At 38.2% G+C, this 22,408-nt stretch overlaps 1 protein-coding gene across 1 annotated transcript in view; it reads right to left on the bottom strand.

The window, feature by feature from the left end:
- The window catches only part of MSTN (myostatin), a 407,980-nt gene extending 407,107 nt beyond the window's left edge, over positions 1-873 (bottom strand). The window contains exon 1 of the mRNA XM_044075168.1: positions 374-873. Coding sequence (XP_043931103.1) covers positions 374-740 — 367 coding nt within the window. The 5' untranslated portion in view covers positions 741-873. The remainder of the gene's footprint in view (positions 1-373) is intronic.
- Between the last annotated feature and the right edge of the window lie 21,535 nt (positions 874-22,408).

Raw genomic sequence — 22,408 nt, 5'->3', positions numbered from 1 at the left:
AAATGAAAATCTATCCTTTATCTGGTTTAGAAGTTATGGAAAGGAGGAAAGAAACATAGCAAGCAGATTCTAGCAAATCTGTCAGCTCATAAGGGTATACTAAAGGACCTTGCCAAATATATGGATGTAATGTTAATTTGAACAAGGTGTACATATTGTCAGAAAAGAAACCTCAGGTACTTGGTAAAGATCAAAATTAAGAAAAATTCTTAAAAACTGTGGAGCTGATGAGAGTTACACTGCCACCAAGAGAAGCAAGTAGAATACACAGTGTTTATTATAAAGTTTTAAATTTGGTTTGATGCACTGCACATTTGAAGAAGATGTAATATACCTGGGTCTAAAGATGAAAAAGGAGCATTTAAGTACTTACGTTCAGTAGGTATTGTGATGATGGTCTCTGTGGTAGCATGAAAATCATCATCCTCGAGTGGTGCGTCATTACAGTCATCCCCTTGCACATCGTACTGGTCAAGAAGTTGCTGTAGTGGGGGTGCCTTGGGAAGGAGTTGTTTTATAGTATCCCGACTAATGTTAGGTGCCTGTTTGAGGCGCAGCTTGTTGAGAAGTTGAGACTTGATTGCTTCCAGCCTTAATGGCAGACTTTTCTCCCTCCAGTCACAAGCTGAACAGCGTGTTTCATTCTCTCCCTTCTCCTTAGGCTGCTGGGTATTCATGAGCCCCACTGGACTCAGGGTGACAACAAGACACAGGTAAAGGAAAATCTGTGGCATTTGCATGATTCTGGCTTCCTCAATTTCATTACAACCTTAAAATATTTTGGATTGTTCCTAGTACTACAGACAGAGACAAAGTGACATATAAAGAGACATGAAGAGGAAAGAGGGAGAGACTGTTGATTTTGAGATTGCAACAGGCTGGCAAATCTTATATATATTCCAACAGGGCTTTTTATACTCCAAGTTCCGTTGGACTATTGTGCACTGTCATCCCCAGTGATTGGCTGCTGTAGCAACAATGAATGTGAGTGTCAGAAGTGAGAGCCCTCACTGACACTTTCTTCTCTCTCTCTCTCTCTCTTACTTTCTCTCTTCCCTTTCACCATGTCTTTCTCCCTCTGTCCATTTCTCTCTCTCTTTTTCTCTCTCTCAGCAGCTGTTTTATTTTATTTCTCCAAAAGTGTAGTACCATGAAACATATTTATTTTTGCTTCCTTATAGCATCATCTTAATTCATTTCATAATAATTTACTCAACAGGTTTTAAAAGAAAATTAAATTACACTATAACACTGCAGTTTTCAAAAAAAAAAAGTGTAAGGGTATACATACTAAACTTGGTTATTTGTCTAGTCTGTATTAACCATTTCTTTAACATACTGTCATAAAGGCAGGAAAAACTAGACTGATTCATAACTATGCTGCTCTAAACAGATTGATTAATGGTTATGGAGACAGAGAGTAATTGCACATTTTAAATATGTAACAACGTATTTACTGCCTGTTTGCATGAGTATTGCTTACAAAATTACACTGATATGCAGACATGCATATACATACACACAGAGCTCTCTTTGTCTAGTGTGTGTGTGTGTGTGTGTGTATGTGTGTGTGTGTGTATATATATATATATATATATATATATATATATATATATGTATGTATCTGTGTGTTTGGGCACGTGCGCACGCATGTGTGTATGTATATATATATATATATATATATATATATATATATATATATATATATGTATATATACAGAGAGAGAGAGGAACATGCACATAGACACACGATATATATAAATGTACATACATCAACACTCATACAGTATGAGTATTTAAGAGTGCTGTTGCAAGGCAGGTTCATCTATTGTAGCTTCATATTGATATCTGCAAACTGTAGTATCTTGATCAAATATTAAGGCAGTTATCAAAATAAATATGACCTTGGTGATATGGCAGCAGTTTGAGGGCAGTATAATTTAGTATGCATTTAGGCTTTGAACTAGTCTCATACTTTCAGCACAATGCCAGCAATGAGCACTTTTCAAGTTCCAGTTAAAACTTAATTTACCCTACTTCCAAGAAAGCACACTCCTCTGCAAAGTTTATAGTGACAAAGTGGTGATGAAACTCTTTCACACCTCCTTCTTGTTTCCTCAGGATGTTGTATTTGTTGCTGCTTATGAGACGTGCATGTCAAAATGACTGTTGCCAGGCAGTTTATAAAGTAACACCTGCATGCAAATGGTTCAAAGGACACATTGTACCACATTGCAAATAAACTGAATATCAATAACGATAGTGAATAAATAAAAATGTCACTTATGTTGAGCTGTATATATCAGCAAGATTATCAAAACATTTGTGTTATTCACATACTTAAATAAGGACAAAAAGAAAGCTTAAAGGTAAATCAAGTTCAGTCTTTCATAACTCTATACTGCTATTATACTCCCTGTACATACCTCTCAACCTCTTAGCACAAGAAATCTGGGCAAGCCTGACATAATGGGGGTACAAAAGCCCCAAAATAGGAACAGATTTTAAATATTGCTCTTATAAACTTAAAAAAAAGTTGCTAGAGTAACAGGATTTGTGTTAGTATGCATTTTTTGAAGGATATAAAGTCTGAAACTCAAATGCATTTCATTATTTATTGTCTTTAATTCTTAGATCATCCCAGTGATTTGACAAAAAACACATAATTTCTATGAGGAAAAGACTAAAAAAATGAGGCAAACATCTGCACATTCTGTGAAAATCTGTACAGTTGAGAGGTCTGCCCCTCTACATGGGTTAATTCCTGCAAAATGATTTTGTACTAATTAAACAGAATATTTTAACCATTTCATATGGCAAAGGAGAAATTAGAACAGACATCTGAAGCTGTCCATAAACTGAAGCAATATTTTTCACAACCATAAAAAATCAGAAAGCATGTTTCCTTCAAGTAATTAACTTGCTGAATTTCAGATGGAGAGGGTTAGCAAACAAATGGGTGCTCTATTACATCACTACCTCCCTGGGTGGTTCACACAGACATGGGCATGGTGTGAGTGTGCCTTGCATGACTGACATGCATCATGTATACAGTTTACCCTTTACCTCAATGTAGTGCGATCTCATTGTTGGTATATTTAATTTGCAGTGGGTGTGGGGGTTGCAGGGGGCTTTCCCCCCTGCAAAAATGTAAAAACAAAAATACATTAGGTAATTGTAGTACCCCCTCGAGCTAACGTGCCAAATACTCTATGCATATTCATGTGACTGGTGAAGACATCAACATGTAAATTCAGGGTTTAGGTTGGACTTGCTACTGCACACCTGGGGAGGTACGCAGTAAAACAGGTTTTGCATTAGCATACATTTTCTGAAGGATATGAAGTCTGAAACTCAAATGAATGTCATTATTTAGTGACCTCAATCCTCACTAATTTTCTAGAAAACCACAAATATTATGAGGAAAAGATCAAAAATATTTTGCAAAAATATGGACATTTGAGAAGTATGCAGTAACTTTTTTTCCATCTCTGATACAGAGTACACTAATAAATGCTTGGTTTGTCACTGCAGTATGCTGCTAATGAAAATAATGATGCAGACAAACTGACTGCATGGCTGCTAACAACTGAAACACTAAAAAGTATCACATGTATCTATGACTAAATAATGAAACAGTAGACATCACAATGCAACTAATCCAAAAGGCTAAGGCAACAATGCACATGGTTAGCATTAATATAAATGCAAAAAACAGTGTTATTGCAGACCCACAAGGGGTGGCCCTGCATATCCCCCAATTCTCATATATCTGCAGCTATCTATATCCATCTATATAAACACACACACACACACACACACATATATATATATATATATATATATATATATATATATATATATATATATATATATATATATATATATATATAGGTTCACTATAGAATCCCAAAATACTAAAATCCTGAATTTCAGTATTTTGAAATTCTATAGCCGAAACCTTTAAATACTGAAACCCCATAACCACAAAATTTAAAATCGTGAACCTACAGTGCAAATACACCACACACATACACATAATCTCCCCCCACAATCAAACAAACAATCCTACACTATAGACAAGCAGGGGGGGCAAGCATATATATATATATATATATATATATATATATATATATATGTGTGTGTGTGTGTGTGTGTGTGTGTGTGTGTGTATGTATACACACTTTTAATAGGAACAAGGTAAAACTTTCTAGTCCACAGCTACACAATCTTACTGAAGTAAGTACACACCGATTGATTAGGCATAGGAATCAATTTTAAAAAATGAGCTATTCCTGTTTAACTTTATTTCATTTAATATTCCCCAAATATCCTTTTTATACAATCAAGGAATATAAAAATTATTACGGCAGCCAATAAGAATCTCACACTAGACCTTCCATTGCAGCTTTTATACCTCAACAATATCCGTGATAAAACTGTGCTAAATATAAGTGTGAGGCAATACTATAAACAACAGCAAATTCTGGCAGAACATGACAGCAATTGCCACTTCATAAATGAAGGTACAAAACAGTCATAAGTTGAACAAAAATCAATATACATCCTTTTAAGTACTGAAGAAAAACATTTCTCTTCACATGTAAGACACACCCATTTAGTTTGCACTGTATCTATGAATATATTCAACATAAATTTAGTAACGTTGATGCTTCTTACAAATTTCAACAGAATCGTCTTTATAATTAGCCGTTAGTGTGTTACGTCTATTAAAGTCTTATATTATCTATAAAGCACTGCACTGCTTGGCAGTTATTGCAGATAATTAAGACTGAGCTGTGAATGAACTGCTTTCTGTAACCAAAGGTGCAAAGTTTGGTTCCTCCCACCTGCATTTGTGTACTTTGTTACTCTGAGCAAATCATTTACCCAGGCAGTGCTCACAGTTCCCCCTGAAAAGGGACACTTGTGTGCAATGGGCTTACCTGCTTAACAGAAGAAAATATATATTGCCTTGCTCAACAGTGAACATTGCATCTTTTCAAAAACCTAAAAAAAAACAGTAATAATAATACAGTGAGGAAATCCCTTGATGGCACAACTGTACGTGCTCACCAACCACAAATAGTATTAAAAAAGTAAAACAAGCTTTAAAACATTTGTGTTGTAGATAAATACTTGGAGGGATTAAATAATGATACATTCACTCCTTCCCGCCACAAGTGTTTGCTCCCTTGAACTTTGTCCTTAGGATCACACTTGACTAGTTAGAGGTAAATATTAACATAACTCTCACCCCAGCTCAGAATTTCTATGATATTTTACTCTACATTATGTGAATAAAGGTATTAGCATGTCTCAGAAAGTCAGAAACATGATGAAAAATGTATAATACTTTTATTGGTGATCTGTTAATTGCGTACCTCCCTAGGTGTGCAGTAGCAAGTCCCGCCAAAACCTTGAACATTCATGTTGATGTCTTCGGGTCTATATAAGATGATCAAACTTTCAAAAGTCTGACTGTCATATGGTCGACACCATATGATCAAACCTTTAAAAGTTCAAACATCTAATAAAAAAAATAAACTACACAAATAACCTACCTGAGTGTTTTAAGCAGGCGGGCAAGCCCCTCTGCACCCCCTCACACCCACGTTTTAAATATACCAACTACAAGATCGAACTACATTGTAGAAAAGGGAAATCTTCCCATTCCGCACTGTACAAAGATCTCCATTAAAACGTTCGAACTTTCAAAAGTTCGATCATATGGTGTTGAACTTTTGAAAGTTCGAGCATATAATATAGACCCGATGTCTTCACCATCCACATGAATATTCATGGAGTGTGTGGCATGTTAGCTTGATGAGGCACTACAATTATCTAATCTATTTTTGTTTTTACTTTTTTGCAGGGGGGAAGCCCCCCATGCCCCCCCTCTGCAAATTAAATATACCAACTCTGAGATCGTACTACAAAGGGGTAAAGGGTGAATTGTATGCATGATGATTGTTAATCATGTAAGGAATGCCCACACCACACACACATCTGCATGAACCATCTGCACAAACCAGCCGGGAAGGTACTGATGTAATAGATCGGCCTTTTATTACCCTCCAACTCACCCAACTGCAATTATATTGCAGCATTTTTTTTTTTTTTGCTATGAAATATGTCACATTTAATCTTCTTATAGGCTAGTGGGGGATTCTTCATTGCCAAAGAAGAACAGAAAGAACGAAAGAGGAAGACTAAAGAGAACCCATATCCCTTGCTTTTAAGTATTTTCTGAATATTGCTAAACTACATACATTTCCTAGAATACTACCATTGCATAATTGCCTACTGTAAATATTGTACATATAATATGTCTCCTTCGTTCCCTCTCTGACACTTCAACACTATGCCTACTACTCATTTGACCTCCAGTGCCTATTCACAGTTTTCTATTTCACTGTTTAACTTGTGTTACTATAATTTTTTTAAAAATTCAGCTCCCTACAACACTGTCTACTTTTTCGTATTATGTTACTCACTTACTGTATTACCTGCACAACAGCACTGTCGAATCTTGGTTACTGTGATATTAACTGTATGTACTAACTGTCCTATTTCATTTCTCAAACTCTGTTAATTGAACTTTCACTACTAAATATTGTTAATATTGTTAATATGTTTACTATTGTAAATGTGTGTAGCTTTTCTCCCCGAGCCTCCACTGAAAAAGGGCACCTGCTGTCCAGTCAGACTATTCTGGTAAACAAATGTCAAATAAAGAAAAAAATAAAGAAAAAATAAAGAAACAACTAGTTCTGCTGGCACTCAAAGATTGTAATTAAAAGCCAAGTTTCCATGGGATTTTTGGCTAAAATATAACTGCATCACATAAACAAATAACAATACATCAAATATTTTAGCTCACAAGCAGTAAAAACATTAATTGTTTGCCTGTAGACATTAAAGAAAGTTTAAAGTATGAAGACAGCTAAATGGGTTTACTTTTAGTGCTCCTGGTAGAATACTGTTTTTGAGTAATGCAGTCTTCAGTCATATCCCAAGATTCTTTCTGCTTTTATTATTCATATTAAATAATCCAAAATCAAACAATTTTATACAATATTTAAACATTTTACATTCCCATTTTACCTTCATCAGCCACTACATAAAAAAGCTTAGATAATTATTTTGTCTTGCATCATTTTTCTAATGCATTACTAAGTCAAACAGTTTCTTAGGAAAGTGAAACATTTCAGTCTTGCCAACTATGTTTTGAATAGCAGGCATTGTTATAAGACAAGATAATTTTGTTAAGCTATACTAGCTGACACAATTTATCCTGACAGAAAGGAAAACCTGTGTGTATCACTAGGATAAAAGACAGAAATGTTAAAAAAAGCAATTATTTTCCCTGGTCACTTTACACCATGCAAAAACAGTTATCCTGTACATGCATACCTCACTGGGTGTGCAGTAGCAAGGACTGCCTAGATCACGCCCACCATCTAACAGTCTGTGATTGTAATGTATTTTTTCTAACATTTTTGCAGGGGGGTTGTGCCCCCCCCTGCACCCCCCACACCCCTTGCAAATTAAATATACCAATTTTGAGATTGCACTATATTGAGGAAAAGGGTAAATATGCTAATGGTATGCCCACATCTGTGCAAACCGCCCGATGAGTTAAGCATGTACAGGATCACCGCAAAAAACTTCATCTTCTGCTATGGACTAATGCTGCATAATACTATGTTCAGAAAAACTTCTACAACTCTGTTATCTGTTCTTTGATATTTGACAAAAAAGAACAGATGGTCTCAAAGGGGAAATCTTTTTTATGTCTCCCTATGCAGTTATCAAGTAAAAGTCTCACAAAACACTTTCACTAATCAAAATATATTATTATAAAAGCAGAATGCTTGTAGCAATATCTGACAAGACCCAGAAATAAAAATATGAAAAAAATGTATTGAGTGATTACAGCTTTTGTATGACATCTTGTATTTCTTGTGCTGCAATTCATGACAGGACTGTATGTAATTTGAATGTTTTTTTCTTGCTAGTGAGACATTTGTTTTCAGTGCGTTGCTCACATTTTTGCAAATTTCTATTGTTACTGAGACCCATGATATCCTGCAACCCAATTATAATATTGTTAGCAGGCAAAAACAGAGCTTCACCATCACATTCATGGTATACTAACTACATTTTATTAGATTTCTGACTAAAGTAAAAATGCAGTGTCTGTTATAATAATGTAAGTTTGCAGTCTACTCATAATCACACAAAGCTAACTATGTATAACATTAAAAAGTGCTACATCTATTTATACATATATATGTGTGTGTGTGTGTGTGTGTGTGTGTGTGTGTGTGTATATATATATATATATATATATATATATATATATATATATATATATATATATAGGTGCGTGTGTGCGTGTGTGTATTTACACACATATATATATATATATATATATATATATATATATATATATATATATATATATGTATAAATATTACTCCCACAATACAAAATAAGATAGTGGATAAAAAAAATCTCTGTAATTCATTCTCACCCTCCAGTTTCTCATTTCTTTAACTCTAATTTCATGATCAGCAGCTACATAATCTTCTAACAACTGGACAATGGTTGAACAATAAAACTGCTTCACTCCCCCCCTTCACCCAAGCTATTCTCTAATTAAAATATATAGCTTACTGAAGTCAAACCTGAAGTCTGTAGACTGTTTGTTGTATAGCGTATTAATTTTAAGTCACTGTATACTTAGCTGTATAAACCAACCTTGCAATTATTATGTCAGACTTAAGGTCCATAACTGTCACAGTTTCCATGTATGTGAGCAGCTTAGGACAGAAATGCACACTGGGATAGTTCAGTTACTTTTAAAGCTGCATTGCAAGATATGTACTGCGTAACAAGACAGAGGGAATACTCATCTCATTTATGAAGGATGGATGTGAAACAGCAATGAATAAACATCTGTTCTTTTCTCCAGGGAATGAACTATGCAATGCTTGGTAGTGTCTTTCTCTGATAGATTTAGTAACTGCAGAACTGAAGATAAATGGAAGAAACAAACTGAGCAATTGATACAAAGAAATATGAATAAAGTAGCATATGTGTCACCAAGAAATACATGCCTCTTACAATGTTAGCTTGCAAGAATTTTGTGTCATAATACTATGTCTATACTACTTTCAATATAATGTGGAGAATCATCACATTACATGGGTTATAATATCAGAATATGCAAAAGATCATACTAAATATGAAACAAACTACACTTCAGCTGGTCTATACTAAGCATTCCATAAGCATATAAATATATAGGTAATTATCCTAATTAATATGTCAAAGCAGCCACTAAAACAGGTGGATTAAAGATGGTGTGGTTATAGATAAGAGAATGAAAAATTGAAAACTAATGTGTCCTATTTCTGCTTCATTTAGTGAAAGACAAAACCTTAAATAACACATTATCTCAGTGTTTATTTATAGATTCCTTGTAGTTCTAACTTGTGGGCATACATCTGAACTGTCCAGAATTTTGTAGAATACACAGATTTTGTGTCTCGTATTTCTGGTCACTGAGGATTGAAGTCACTCAATAATGACAAACAATGGAGTTTCAGACTTCGTATCCTTCAGAAAAATGCAGGCTATTATATAACTTGCTATTCTAGCAACCGTGTAAGTTTATAAGAGCAATATTTAAAATATGTCATTATTTCGGGCCTTTGTCTTCCCTTTTGGCTTTGGCCAGATTTCTTGCACTAAGAAGTTGAGAGGTGTGCTTGTGGGTTACATGGTTTATGTGTTAAGCTTTATGGTAGCCAAATTTTATTCACGGAAGTGATGTGAGGCAAAACATCTTTTATGTTGCCAGACCATATGGGAGTGACAGAACCATATGGTACTGAGAACTATTTGTGAGGATGTATATGGAAAAAAAAATAATGGTGTATTGGTGTGTTTCATATTATAGGGGAAGGAGGGATAGTATCCCTCCTCTATCTTGTGCTGTCTCTGTGCTAGAAAAAAGCACATTACAGAAATCATATGGTTAGAATTTACTTATGAAATATGGTTTACATTCATAATAAAAATCTCTAGGGAGCGATATAAATTCAGCACAGATCTTCATTATTCCGCACTGCAGTAACCACAAATGTATATATCTGTAACATTAAAGTGTAACTTTCTAAAACAGTAATGCCTACAGCATGATTTAATAGAGATAAAAGTTTTATAATAATAGCACTTGGGACTGCTGTTAAAATAAATTCACACAAAATAGTACTATCTGAAATGCCAGTGTTCACTTTGTCCACCTTAGATGCATATTGCCTGAAAAATTCAAGAACTTGGGCTAAAAGCAGTGGTAGAAAGCAGTATACAAATTATTTCATGCAATTTTAATAGTTTTTCATCAAACATTGACTGCAGGGGAGAAAACTTTATATAAAAAATGAAATTGTGGTAGCTGGGTCTTGTGTAATACATATAATTAAACATTGTTTCTCCAAATGAAACCATGCTTTCAAAGCACACTTGTGTTGATGCATGCGTGCGTGCGCACACACACACACACACACACACACACACACACACACACACACACACACACACACACACACACACACACACACACACACACACACCACCCTGCATCCCCTATTAAAAAGCATCAGTGACTACTGCATCTCAAGAATATGTAGCAAATTAGTGCTTGATGATGGTCTGGGAGTTTACAGGAAACTTGGTCTCATTCAAAAAGTACATCTTTAAACTCCATGACTGTTGCAAAATCATCCATCAAATTCATGCAAAACTGGGAGTGTGCAACAGTGGGACACGCATGAACTTTGCTGGAATAGCATGTAAGCCATGCCTCTCACCCTATTAGAGCAAGAAATCTGGACAAAGCCTAAAATAATGGGGGGGCATTTTGCCCCCAAAATAGGGACAGATTTTAAAAATTGCTTGTATAAACTTAAAAAGATGCTAGAGTAGCAGAATCTGTGTTATCATTCATTTTTTCGGAGAGATATGAAGTCTGAAACTCAAATGTCTGTCATTATTTTGTTATTTCAGTTCTCAGTGATTTGCCAGAAAACCACAAATTTAATGAGGAACAGACATAAATATAAGGCAAAAATCTGGACATTCTGCAAAAATCTGTCCATTTGAGAAATATGATATGGGTTTAGAAATTCTTGGTAAACGAGGTGTGAATATAGATTAGTGTAGTGAAAGCTTTCACTGTGAAGACTATTCATTAGGATTTGTTTGACTGGTACTTTTGTAAATTGTATTTTATCTATGCAACTTGTCAATATATCAGTCCCTGACTTAGTATTTGCTTTCCCATATAACTAGTTTTCTTTTAGTTGACTAAGCTTTGGTACAATGCCTGTGTAGCAAGCACGGCATTGAAGTTAGTAATTGTAAATAAACCTCTCAACCTCTAAGTGCAAGATATCTGGAGAAAACCAATAATAATGGGGGGGGGGGGGTTAAATGTTGCTCTTATAAACTTAGAAAGTTGGCAGAATAACAGGTTTTGCATTGACATGCATTTTCTGAAGGATATGAAGTCTGAAACTCAAATCTACATCATTATTTAATAACATCAATTATCAATGATTTACAAAAAAAAACACAAAAAGAAATTTGTGAGGGTCAGAAATATGAGGGGGAAATCTGGTTGGTTGAGTTGTATGATTGCTGGCATCTGATACATGTTTTAAAGATGGGAAACTCTTTCTTTTCCGGGATGAGATGGTTAACTCCCTGGTTGATGAACTTTAAGCCGTACACACATGGCTAAATGAAAATTGTTTAAAACGGCTCACTGTAAAGACTGTGACTTTTGCTATGAATGCAGCTCTTAAGAGATTATTTTGCTCTCCTTTACCAAATTATATCCAACACTGGGGAGACAAGATTAAATTTGTTCATAACGTGCAGAATCTTGGGATCATCCTTGACTCACAAATGACATTTTGGGACCAGCTGTCAGGTGCATTGAAGCCATCCTTTTTCAGTCTAAGGAATATTTCCACAATTAAGCACCTAATACCGCAAGCTGATCTTTTTATTTTTGTTCTTGCCTTGCTCTCTTCCAGATTGTAGTTCTGCAATGTCATTTACCTACAACTGTCTAACACTGAATTGGTCCACTTACAGATGGTGCGGAACTCTGCAGTAAGGTTACTTACTGGTATTTTACATTACCAACCCATTATACATGTTCTGTGCAGCCTTCATTGGCTTCCCATCCATTGTAGGATTGTTTTTAAAATTCTAGTTTTAGTCTGTCTGTCCAGCCATTTATGATGCCTGTTATCCTACTAATGGGTGGAGGGACAAACAATCTACATCATCATGGAGGCCCACAAGGCCTTCATCATGTGTTTGCATGTTTCCACACACTCACGATAAGGTCTACCACATACTGGTGGCTTACAGACCTGAATGCCTGCTCCATTGCCTCCCATTGCATCACTGTCCTTCCTCCAGGGATATATGGCAAGGTGTAGTCAGCTCTGTTTCACCCTCCCTATTCTTCTCTGCCATCTCCATCAAAAGTGTGAACAGATAATCAAACATGAGTAACCTAGATCATAGTTAAGGTTTTCCTGCTAAACCACTGAAGCAGCTGGTTACTCTTATTTTTTTGTTCAGATACTTGTACACTTTGTTACTACACCTGTGTCCCAACTCTGTTTATTCTGTATTTGTTACATTATTTTGTTGCTGCAAAAGCATCATTGACAGAAAGGGCCCCAGTAGTCCAGACTACCTATGAACTACATCAAAATAACTATATAACATTGAAAAGTTCCCATGAAATAAAATGGAGATGCATCTCATTTATGATTAACACAGAATTCTTTGCCGCAGCCTCAGCTGCAAATATGTTACTGGTCCTGAATCTCGCCTGTCAGGAATACGGTTTTCTATTAATGAAAGCCTTCCCAATCATGAGCTGCTGGGAAACAAGCACCTTTTGCACTTCATTGATCTTCTTAGTTTCACTACCAGCAAAACATTTTTACAGTTGTCCTTTGGTAGACCCTTCCCCATTGTGACAGGCCCTGCCCCTGCAAGAAAAAATATACTTGATTGTGCTATCATGAATCTCCTCCATAACTTTCATTATTTCAGTAGTGTAGACTTCAGACCTTCCTGATAGACCATTGTTTTCCACCAATACCATTAATCACCAACCCAGTCAACTCCCATTAGTATGCTACTGATAATATATATATATATATGAAATGTGTATGTATAATAGCAGCTGTCATCTCCTTTTGGGACTCCAAATGAATTGTGAATGTAAAGATCATGTAGATGAGCTGCTTAGCATACTACAAAGTGGGTTAGCCTGGATTATGACACAGTAGTTGACAATAGATACAGTAAGTGACTTGTGAGAAACAGACTGGAAAGCAGAGACCAGAAAGAAGGGACTGAAGAAGGCAGGTGATGTCCCTTAGGTAAGGGTTGTCACTGTGGCTTAGGGACTTGTGATGTTACAGTAGGGCTTTATATAATGAATGAGAAGCTGAAGAACTGTCTAGACTGATGGGACAGCCAAGACAGCCTGTTTTGTAACCAGGTTCTTGCATGCAGAAAGGGAAAAGTGGAACTACCCAGCAAGGACCAGTAAATGGGCAAGCATATCATACACAAATGTAGAGTAGGATGTCATGAACATAACTTTTTAGGGGAGGAAGAAGAACAGATAACTCAGCTAGTACAAGGGATGGGATTAGATATTGTCTGGAGAGAAAAGATTATCAGGATGGAAGAAAAGGGAAGAGGAATGGCAGACAGAGAGGAGGCAACAGTAGGAGAGTCAGTGGAAGGACATGGCTCACACAGGGGAGGAAGTCTAGTGTAGGATAAGGGAAAAGATCACATAATATCAGATTAAACAAGGGTAGGAAAAGGAAGAAGACAATGTAGGAGTGACTGAAATGGTAGTGCAGTTGGAATGGGCTACAGACATGGGCTGAGGGGGAAGTTGGAATAGAAGAAGAAGATATATGCATAATAGTAAGGAGGACAGGCAGTTAGACTTGCAGGCAATGATAGAAGGAGGGCAGGAAGACAGGTCAAGTACAGTAGACAGTTGGAGAAGCCTAAGAAGTGCAGTAAATCATAGTTAGCCTAGGGCTAGTGGTGGGGAAAAGTCCATCAGTTAAAATTTAGAGGAAAGTCAAGGCAGAAATTACTAGTATATGACCTGGAGAAGAAGTTACTGCTCTTTGGGAAGAGAGTGAGCAAACTAGCCATGAAAATATTACCAGGGTTGTGGCTGTGAAGGACATGCAAGGAAGTGAATAATGCAGTCCCAATGAAAAAGATCTGGGGATGATGACAATAACGCAAGGAGACAATTAAGTACAAAGTTGGTCTATCAACATACTTGGATTCATAGTGAAGACCCCAAGGACAAGAAGAATATCCTTCTATGCTACTCTACTCACAGTGGTCAGACCTCATCTGATATATTCCATGAAGTTCTGGTGGCTGTACAGAGACAAAGGCGTAGCACAAAGCTACAAAAGAAAGCAGCAAGGATAGTTAAGAAGATGGAGACAAAGCACTGTGAATGGAGACTTTGGGACTTGATGGACTAATGGACTGGAGGTAAAGAGAAATAGGGAGAATAATCTTAATCTGGGGATATAAGATTATGAATGTGGGTACGTAAAGACAGGAACTGAAAAGAAAGTAAGGAGGTAGAGAGTCAAAGAGGTCATCAACAGTAAAAATTGGGATCAAACTACAACTGGACTTTAAGAAGTTTTACTTCATGGAGTAGCTTATCAATGTACAAAGTGTAGTTTCAGAGTGGGGGTTGGAGTGTGATGTAGATGAATCTGAGAGGGCTTCATATGGATGGAGGAGATGAAGGGAACTGAGCATGGACACAGTAGCTGCTGAGCTGTAGCTGGAAGCCTGGAGCAGACTGGAAACAGAAACTGTCTCCTTCTGCAAGCCGGAGCAATACATATCAGTGAACTTCGGGAATACTTCTTCAGAGAGAATGGCAAACCAAGGATGGTAGGTATGTAGGTTACCAAGAAGGCAACAAAGATAAGAATAAACTCAGTGAGTGAAATTAAGCCATAGCTATTAGATCATAAGTGAATTGTTGACATTACTGTCAGATGGGGAAGGGCTTCCTAGGCAAACAATGAATTGTTTACAGTACTGTTAATTGAGAAGAGGACTACTTAATCAGAAGTAAATTGCTGACAATAATTTTAGATGGGTAGAATAACAGCAAGGGGTGAATGGGGAGATAAGTGAATCCATAAAGAAGCAAGGTTGGATCTATTTTGCAGCCAAAGTTTATGACTTAATATTAAATTTTTGCTATGCTTTTTGAACCAGTCCTCTCCTGATGGCTAAAATTTAACATCTGTCAAAACTCTAATCTCCCACAACTAACTTTTCCTGCTGTCCTGTTAATTTCTTTGAGGTTTGGAAGTTAACAGTAATAAAGACCAATGTCATCATGCTGCAGAAATTAGAGTTCTGGCTCATTTGCACTGTTGACCCTACTTTCTGAGGATCATGGGCATGCTTTTACCTGAATAAATATGGAGTAGAGTTTTCTATATGTAAGTCCTGAAATTAATGGTCTTCTCTATCATTTATGGCATTACCATAATCAGCTACCCCCAGTCTCCTTTGGGGATAACATCATTGTTGCTGTTCCCTCTGTGTGTCTGGACATTCTCCGGGATTAAGTTGCACTGAAAATATTTAGTGGTTATTATTCAAATCCAAAAACACCAAATACAATTTCCTTCCTGAAAGTAGTTGGCAAAATAATACATACTTAACCTATTAAAGAAACAATCATAGCCATTTTCTCTAATGTATATGTCACTTCCTCAAGCAGATCACCTCTTCCATTTTTAATTTAGAAACATATTTAAGTTCTTTAAATATCCCTAAACCTTCCTTCCCATTCTCAGTACCACTGTAAATTAGTGTGACTCTGTGCAAAAAAGAAATTTTGGTAGCCATAAAAAGTACTTTAACTTCATAAATCTCCTGGACCAGATGGATTTACTTTTGATTTACATACTGTTTCTGTAACAAGTTAGTATTGTAATTAAAATATTTTCATTCATTTTCAGGCATTGAAATTCATGTTTTAGTGACTACCTGAAGTCAATACAAAACTCTTCTTTTTCATAAAACACATACAAATCCTGTCAAGCAGAATGACTACTATCTGATATCCTCAATTAATGCTGGTATCAACAGTTTTCCATCTGCCAGTAGACTTAAAATAAAATCCCATCCTTATTAATATGGCTTGTCCAAACTTTCTTCTTCAGTGTGACAACAAAGACCAACAACAAATTACTTTGCACTTTATTTCTTATTAAGAATGTTTTCCTACTCTATATTTTCATTCGCAATTGATGTGCAAAATTTTTCAAGTGAGTTATCTTCAACTTCCTTTTTGATGTCATATAAGATATTATATTTTTCTTTATCTTATCCAAGTTTAGTCTGTATACTATATGCTAATCCTTCTACCAGAATCTATGCTAATGGCATGTTTTATAACCCAGTCTTGATTTGTAGTGGTACTTATCAGGGCTAACCTTTATTTCTGTATGTATTTAATTTATATATGAACCCATCCTATTTCACTTAATATCTATTGATGTTCTTCATGTTTCACTGCTGCAGTCCTCACATAAGGGTTATCTGGCTCCCAGTAGCCTTCAGTCGGCCCAAATACCAGAGTCCTTGGTATTTGACTTCGGCTGCCGCCGGTTGTAAAACTGATGTCAGTACATCAGGTATAAAGGGAGGCAGCTGACACCATTTCTTCAGTCTTTCTTGCCGCGGAGCCCAAAGTAAATGCAATTTGCACTAGTGCCAGTCGGCCATTTACCTTTGTTTCGCTTTCCAACTACCAAGTTAAAGACGCCTTCAGAAAAGTACCCCATTGGGGATCCTCTTTTCTTGCTTTAACGAATGTCAGATAAATTTAATAACTGTCTTGCCTGTAGAAAACAGATTCTGCACCATGAATTCCATTCCTATTGTATAACTTGTTTGGGCCTTGAGCGCGATGCCCCTAACTGTGATCTCTGTGCTTCCTTTAAACAACGTACCATATGCCGTAGAGCTAAGATTTTGTCTAAGCATTTCGGAATCTGGCCTAAGTTCATCGGTATGGCGTCTTCTGGTCTCCTGACTTCGGATATACCTAGGAAATGCAAAGACAAGGACTGCGATAGGCCTAGGGTTGAATCTACTGACAACGCACCAGTGAAATTGGTCAGCAGCGCAGCAGTAGTCAGTGAGATGCTTTTGCAGCCCCTGCAGTCCACAGATTTTCTGCTGCAAGACTCTACTGAGAACTTCACTAAGTCCTCCATGCCGCAGGTTGCTGTTTCATCTTCAGACCCTCCGCCTGTTGCCGCCTCAGATGGGTCCAGAGCCACTTTGCAAGCACCAGCTTCTGACGCCTCTTCTTTTTGACATGAGACCAGAACCAGACTGACCACCTTAATTCAGACTACTGCAGTTGCTAGGCCTCCTGAGTCCCTCCAGATTGCTAGTAAACCTTCCAGCCACAAATCTACTCACAAGCAGGCATCGACCTCCCCTCTTGTACCTCAGTCCCAGTTGGTAAAGATGGCTGGTGATCTTCTTTCCCTGATTAGGGGCTGTCATCCCCCCACCCTTCTAAAAGGGCTATGGAATTATCTCCTGATGTTTTGTCTGTCTCAGATTCTGAAATTTCCAGTATGTCTGCTAGTGAAGAAGGAAATTCTCAACTTTTTTTCTGGCTTTGAGGATTCTGATGCTGAGGACTCTATCCCTTCTGCCTTCCCTCCAGAAGATTTTTCCTTTGGGGATACTTTGAATACTCTTAGGGAGCATTTTAAATGGGAATGTCAGGATTTTCCACAGTCTAAGAAAAGAATCAGGTAATTTCTAGATTTGCCACAGCATAAGCCTCTGGCTATACCTCCAGTTTTGGAAGTTGTGGATGATGTTTTCATGGAAAATTCTTTAACTCCTAATTATGTTCTTCTTGCCCCCAGAAAACCAGATAGGTATTACAGAGTTCCTGAATCTCATCAATTCCTTTTTAAAAACCCTACTGCTGATCCAGAAATTATTTCTCAAGGCCCCAAGGGTGTTAAGGCTACTATTGTTAAAAACTCTGTGCCTTCTGATAAGGAATCTAGGGCCTTGGACAGGTGGGGTAAAAAAGTCTATACCTCTGCAACTCTTACCATTAGATCCGTGAATTGTCTTTCACATGCTTAAGTATCAGCAGCATACTTTGGAGGCTGTTAAGGCTAAACTTGGAGATATTCCTTCCATGACGGAGAACAAAGATTTAGAAGACTTACTGAATTCTGCCACCTTAGTTAATAAGCATTCATTGTGGTTTTGACACTTTAGAGGCTTCTTGCAGAGCAGCAGCCACTGGTTCCGTAATTAGAAGGCATGCTTGGCTCAGGGAGCAGCCTCTTTCTGAACCAGTTAAAATCTAAATTGCTGGATGTTCCTTTGCACAAGGACAATCTTTTTGGTAATAAGGCTGAGGCGGTACTAAAGAAGTTGGAGGATAAGTCAAAATCTATGCAAGCTGTAAAAGATTTCCTTCAGGTTCAGCCTCCTCGGTTTAGTAGGCATTATCCTTCCAAAAATTGGTCTTTCCCTGATCCTGGCAAGCAGGGTCGCTCTAGGCCTGGGGGTTTCAAATCTTCCAGAGGGCAGGCTTCTGCCCCTCAAAGGGCTAAACAATGGCATTCTTCTTCTGCTAAATTGGGGAGTTCTAAGCCAGCTTCCCAAAGCAAACATTCTCAATGACTCTGGCCTTCTTGTGCCTACCTCTGCGGACCCTGGGTTTCCTTTGGGGGGAAGGTTAGCCAGGTTTGCAGAGGTATGGTCTACCATCACAGACAACAAATGGGTGCTCAATATAGTAAACCAAGGTTACAAGTTTTACTTTCACACCTTCCCTGTTTTACAAGGATACCCAGACATACCCAGAACTCTCAAGGTAGAGGTAAAAACTAAAATGTCTTCTCTACTGACTATGGGGGCTATAGAGCCAGTTCTTGCAAATCAGGCCGGCCTAGGTTTTTATTCAAGGCTTTTTCTGGTACCCAAGAAAGGGGGCACCTGGCGCCCTATTCTGGATCTGTCCATTCTAAACACTTTTCTGGTGATTTCAAATTCAAGATGCTCACCTTTCAACAATTACTACCAATGCTGGGCAAGGATTCATGGCTGGTAACTTTGGATCTCAAGGAGGCTTATCTGCACATCCTCATAAGGGAAAGTTGCAGGCAGTTCCTTCGCTTCAGGGCTGGGGGGGGGCAACATTTTCAATTCTCTGCATTGCCCTTTGGCTTATCTACTGCTCCCAGAGTTTTTACGAATTGCCTGGATCCAGCCATTGTTTTTTGCAGGCAGAGAAACATTCAAATTTATCCTTACCTGGATGACTGTCTCATTCAAGCAAACTCCCCAGAACAGCTAGAAAAGGATTTGGATTTCATGAAGAACATTTTCACCTCTTTGGGCTACACTCTCAATGAAAAGAAGTCAAAGTTGGTTCCTTCAAGGGAGATTGTTTTACTGGGAGCGAGTCTGAATACAGCCACCCAGATGGTATTCCTCCCTCAACAGAAGCAAGATCTTTCCGCATACTTCATGAACTTGGCAAGCATGACCCAGCTCTCTGCAAGGCGATTCCTGCAAGCACTGGGGTTCATGGCTTCATGTATTTTGATGATCCCATATGCAAGGCTGCATATAAGAAAACTTCAATGGTACCTCAAGAATTTGGTGTCAACACACACAGGACTTAGACTTGATTCTTCCCTTGATTCCCTGTCTACAAATGGAGTTCCTCTGGTGGGCGACAGCTTGTTCTCAGAACAAGGGTCTGCCTTTCCACCCACCACCTGCCAGCCAGACTCTCACCATAGATGCCTCAGATGTTGCATGGGGGGCTCATCTGGAGGGCAGGGGCATACAGGGGACTTGCAGCACCCAGCAGATTCATCTGCACATAAACTTAAAAGAATTGATGGCAGTGCAGCAGGCCTTGCTGGCTTTCAAGGACCTACTCTACCCTGGGACTCTGCTGATCAGGACAGACAGTACCACAGTCATGTGGTACATCAACAAGCAAGGGGAGACTCACTCTTACCCCTTGTGCAGACAAAGCATGAGACTATGGTCCATAGCAGCATCCATGGGCTTACATCTAATAGCCCAGTATCTTCCAGGGAGGCTAAATTCCTTGGTGGATCATTTGAGCAGACATGTTCTGAATCCTCAGGAGTGGCAACTGAACATGGACATTTTCCATTGCATAACTCATCATTGGTGCACCCCACAAGTGGATCTTTTCTCCTCTTACACCAATCATCTCCTTCCAACCTTCTGCAGCAGGGAGTTTCACAACAAAGCTTGGAGGGTGGATGCGTTGTCCTTACCTTGGACACATCTCAGTTTATGCATTCCCTCCTCTGCCTCTTCTTTCCAGAGTGCTGCTAAAGATAAAGGACAAAAAACCAAAGGCTATTCTGATAGCTCCAAATTGGCCCAGGCAGCATCGGTATCCCGTTCTTCGCAGCCTTTCCCAGGCTCAGCCTTGGCATCTTCCCCTGGTACCAGACCTGTTGGTTCAGGGGAGGGGAAAGTTCCTTCATCCTCATATTCAAACTCTGCATTTAACTGCCTGGCTAGTACTTTAAATCTTTCCCAACAGGTGGTTGAAGTTCTTCATGAGGCCGGGAGGCCTAGCACAAGAAAATCCTATGCAGATAAATGGAAGAGATTTTGCTCTTGGATGCTAGCTAAAGGAGAAGACTCTTCTCATCCTTCACTTTCACTCATTCTTGACTACCTAGCAGGATTGCTTAATGGTGGACTTTCCTTTTCTTCAATCAAAATTCACACTTTAACAATTTTGGCTCATTGTTCTTTTGAGCAACCCATTTTTTCTCACCCCTTGATGAAGCAGTTCCTGAGGGGAGCTAGTAATCTTAGACCTCCCAGAAGAGCTCCTACTCCTGTTTGGGATCTTAATTTTGTCCTGGAAAAACTTACTCTGCCTCCCTTTGAACCAGCTGCCTCTGCAGATTTGAAGTTTCTATCCTGGAAGGCTGCTTTCCTTTTAGCTATTACTTCAGCTAGAAGGGTATCTGAGCTGCAAGCCTTAATGGCAGTAGAACCTTTCATTAGTTTTCACTCAGATCGGGTTTCTCTGAGAACCAATCCTTCCTTTATGCCTAAGGTGGTTTCCAGTTTAACCCTTAACCAGTCTATTCACCTGCCTACATTTTTCAACAATCTCCAAAATAAAGGGGAAAGGATTCCGCTCTCTCTTGATGTGCATAGACAGCTGAGATTTTACTTAGACAGGACTAAATCCTTTCAAAAATCTGAACAGTTATTGCTTATTTTTGCTCCTGGGGCTCAGGGTAAAGCTATTTCAAAATAAACCATCTCCAAATGGATTGCTAATTGTATTCACTTTTGTTGCCTGCAGCATGGGAAGGGTCCCCCTCGGGTATTATGACCCATTCTACTAGAGCAGCCTCTACCTCTGCAGCCTTTCTGAGAGGTGTGCCTACTAAGGACATTCTAGAAGCAGCTACTTGGTCTTCTGTCCATACTTTCACAAAGCATTACAATGTACCTTTGTTTTCTAAATCCAGGGCTGGTTTTGCCTCTGCAGTTTTGCAGGGCCTCCTTACAACCCTTAATCTGTGATCCTTCCTCCCCCCTTTGTCTTCTTACTGGGCTTTGGGAATCACTGGGCTTTGGGAATCAATCCATATGTGAGGACTGCAACAGTGAAACACGAAGAACATAGTACAGTTGTGTACACTTACCATAAATGTAGATGTTCGAGTGTATTCACTGTTGCAGTTCTGGTTTCCCACCCTCCATTCCCCCTTTTTTCCAAAGGCACAGACTATAGATTTTTATTCTTTGTATGATATGTGTCCAGGGTGCTACCATTCCTGGGTTAGCCTTCTTTTGGGGGCTCCTGACAGTTAAGGCAAGAAAAACTGAGGAAATGGCATCGGCTGCCTCCCTTTATACCTGACATCAGTTTTACAACTGGCGGCAGCCGACATCATATACCAAGGACTCTGATATTCAGGCCGACTGAGGGCTACCATGAGCCGGATAACCCTTATATGAGGACTGTAACAGTGAAGACACTCGAACATCTATACATGTACACAACTGTACTTTTCAGTTCAATATGCCACATTTCAAGGTGTTTCAGCATCTTATTATGCATTTGCTGATGATACAAATTATTATTTCTGCACTCTTTATGAATATTTCTAAAACTTTATTCTATTCTATAGTCTTAACCTAC

Source organism: Protopterus annectens, chromosome 6.part0 (genome assembly GCF_019279795.1).
Source record: "Protopterus annectens isolate FY-2018-M chromosome 6.part0, PAN1.0, whole genome shotgun sequence".
NCBI classification, from domain to species: domain Eukaryota; kingdom Metazoa; phylum Chordata; order Ceratodontiformes; family Protopteridae; genus Protopterus; species Protopterus annectens.
The sequence above is the reverse complement of the archived record's forward strand: the minus strand, read 5'-3'. Positions and strand labels throughout refer to the sequence as shown.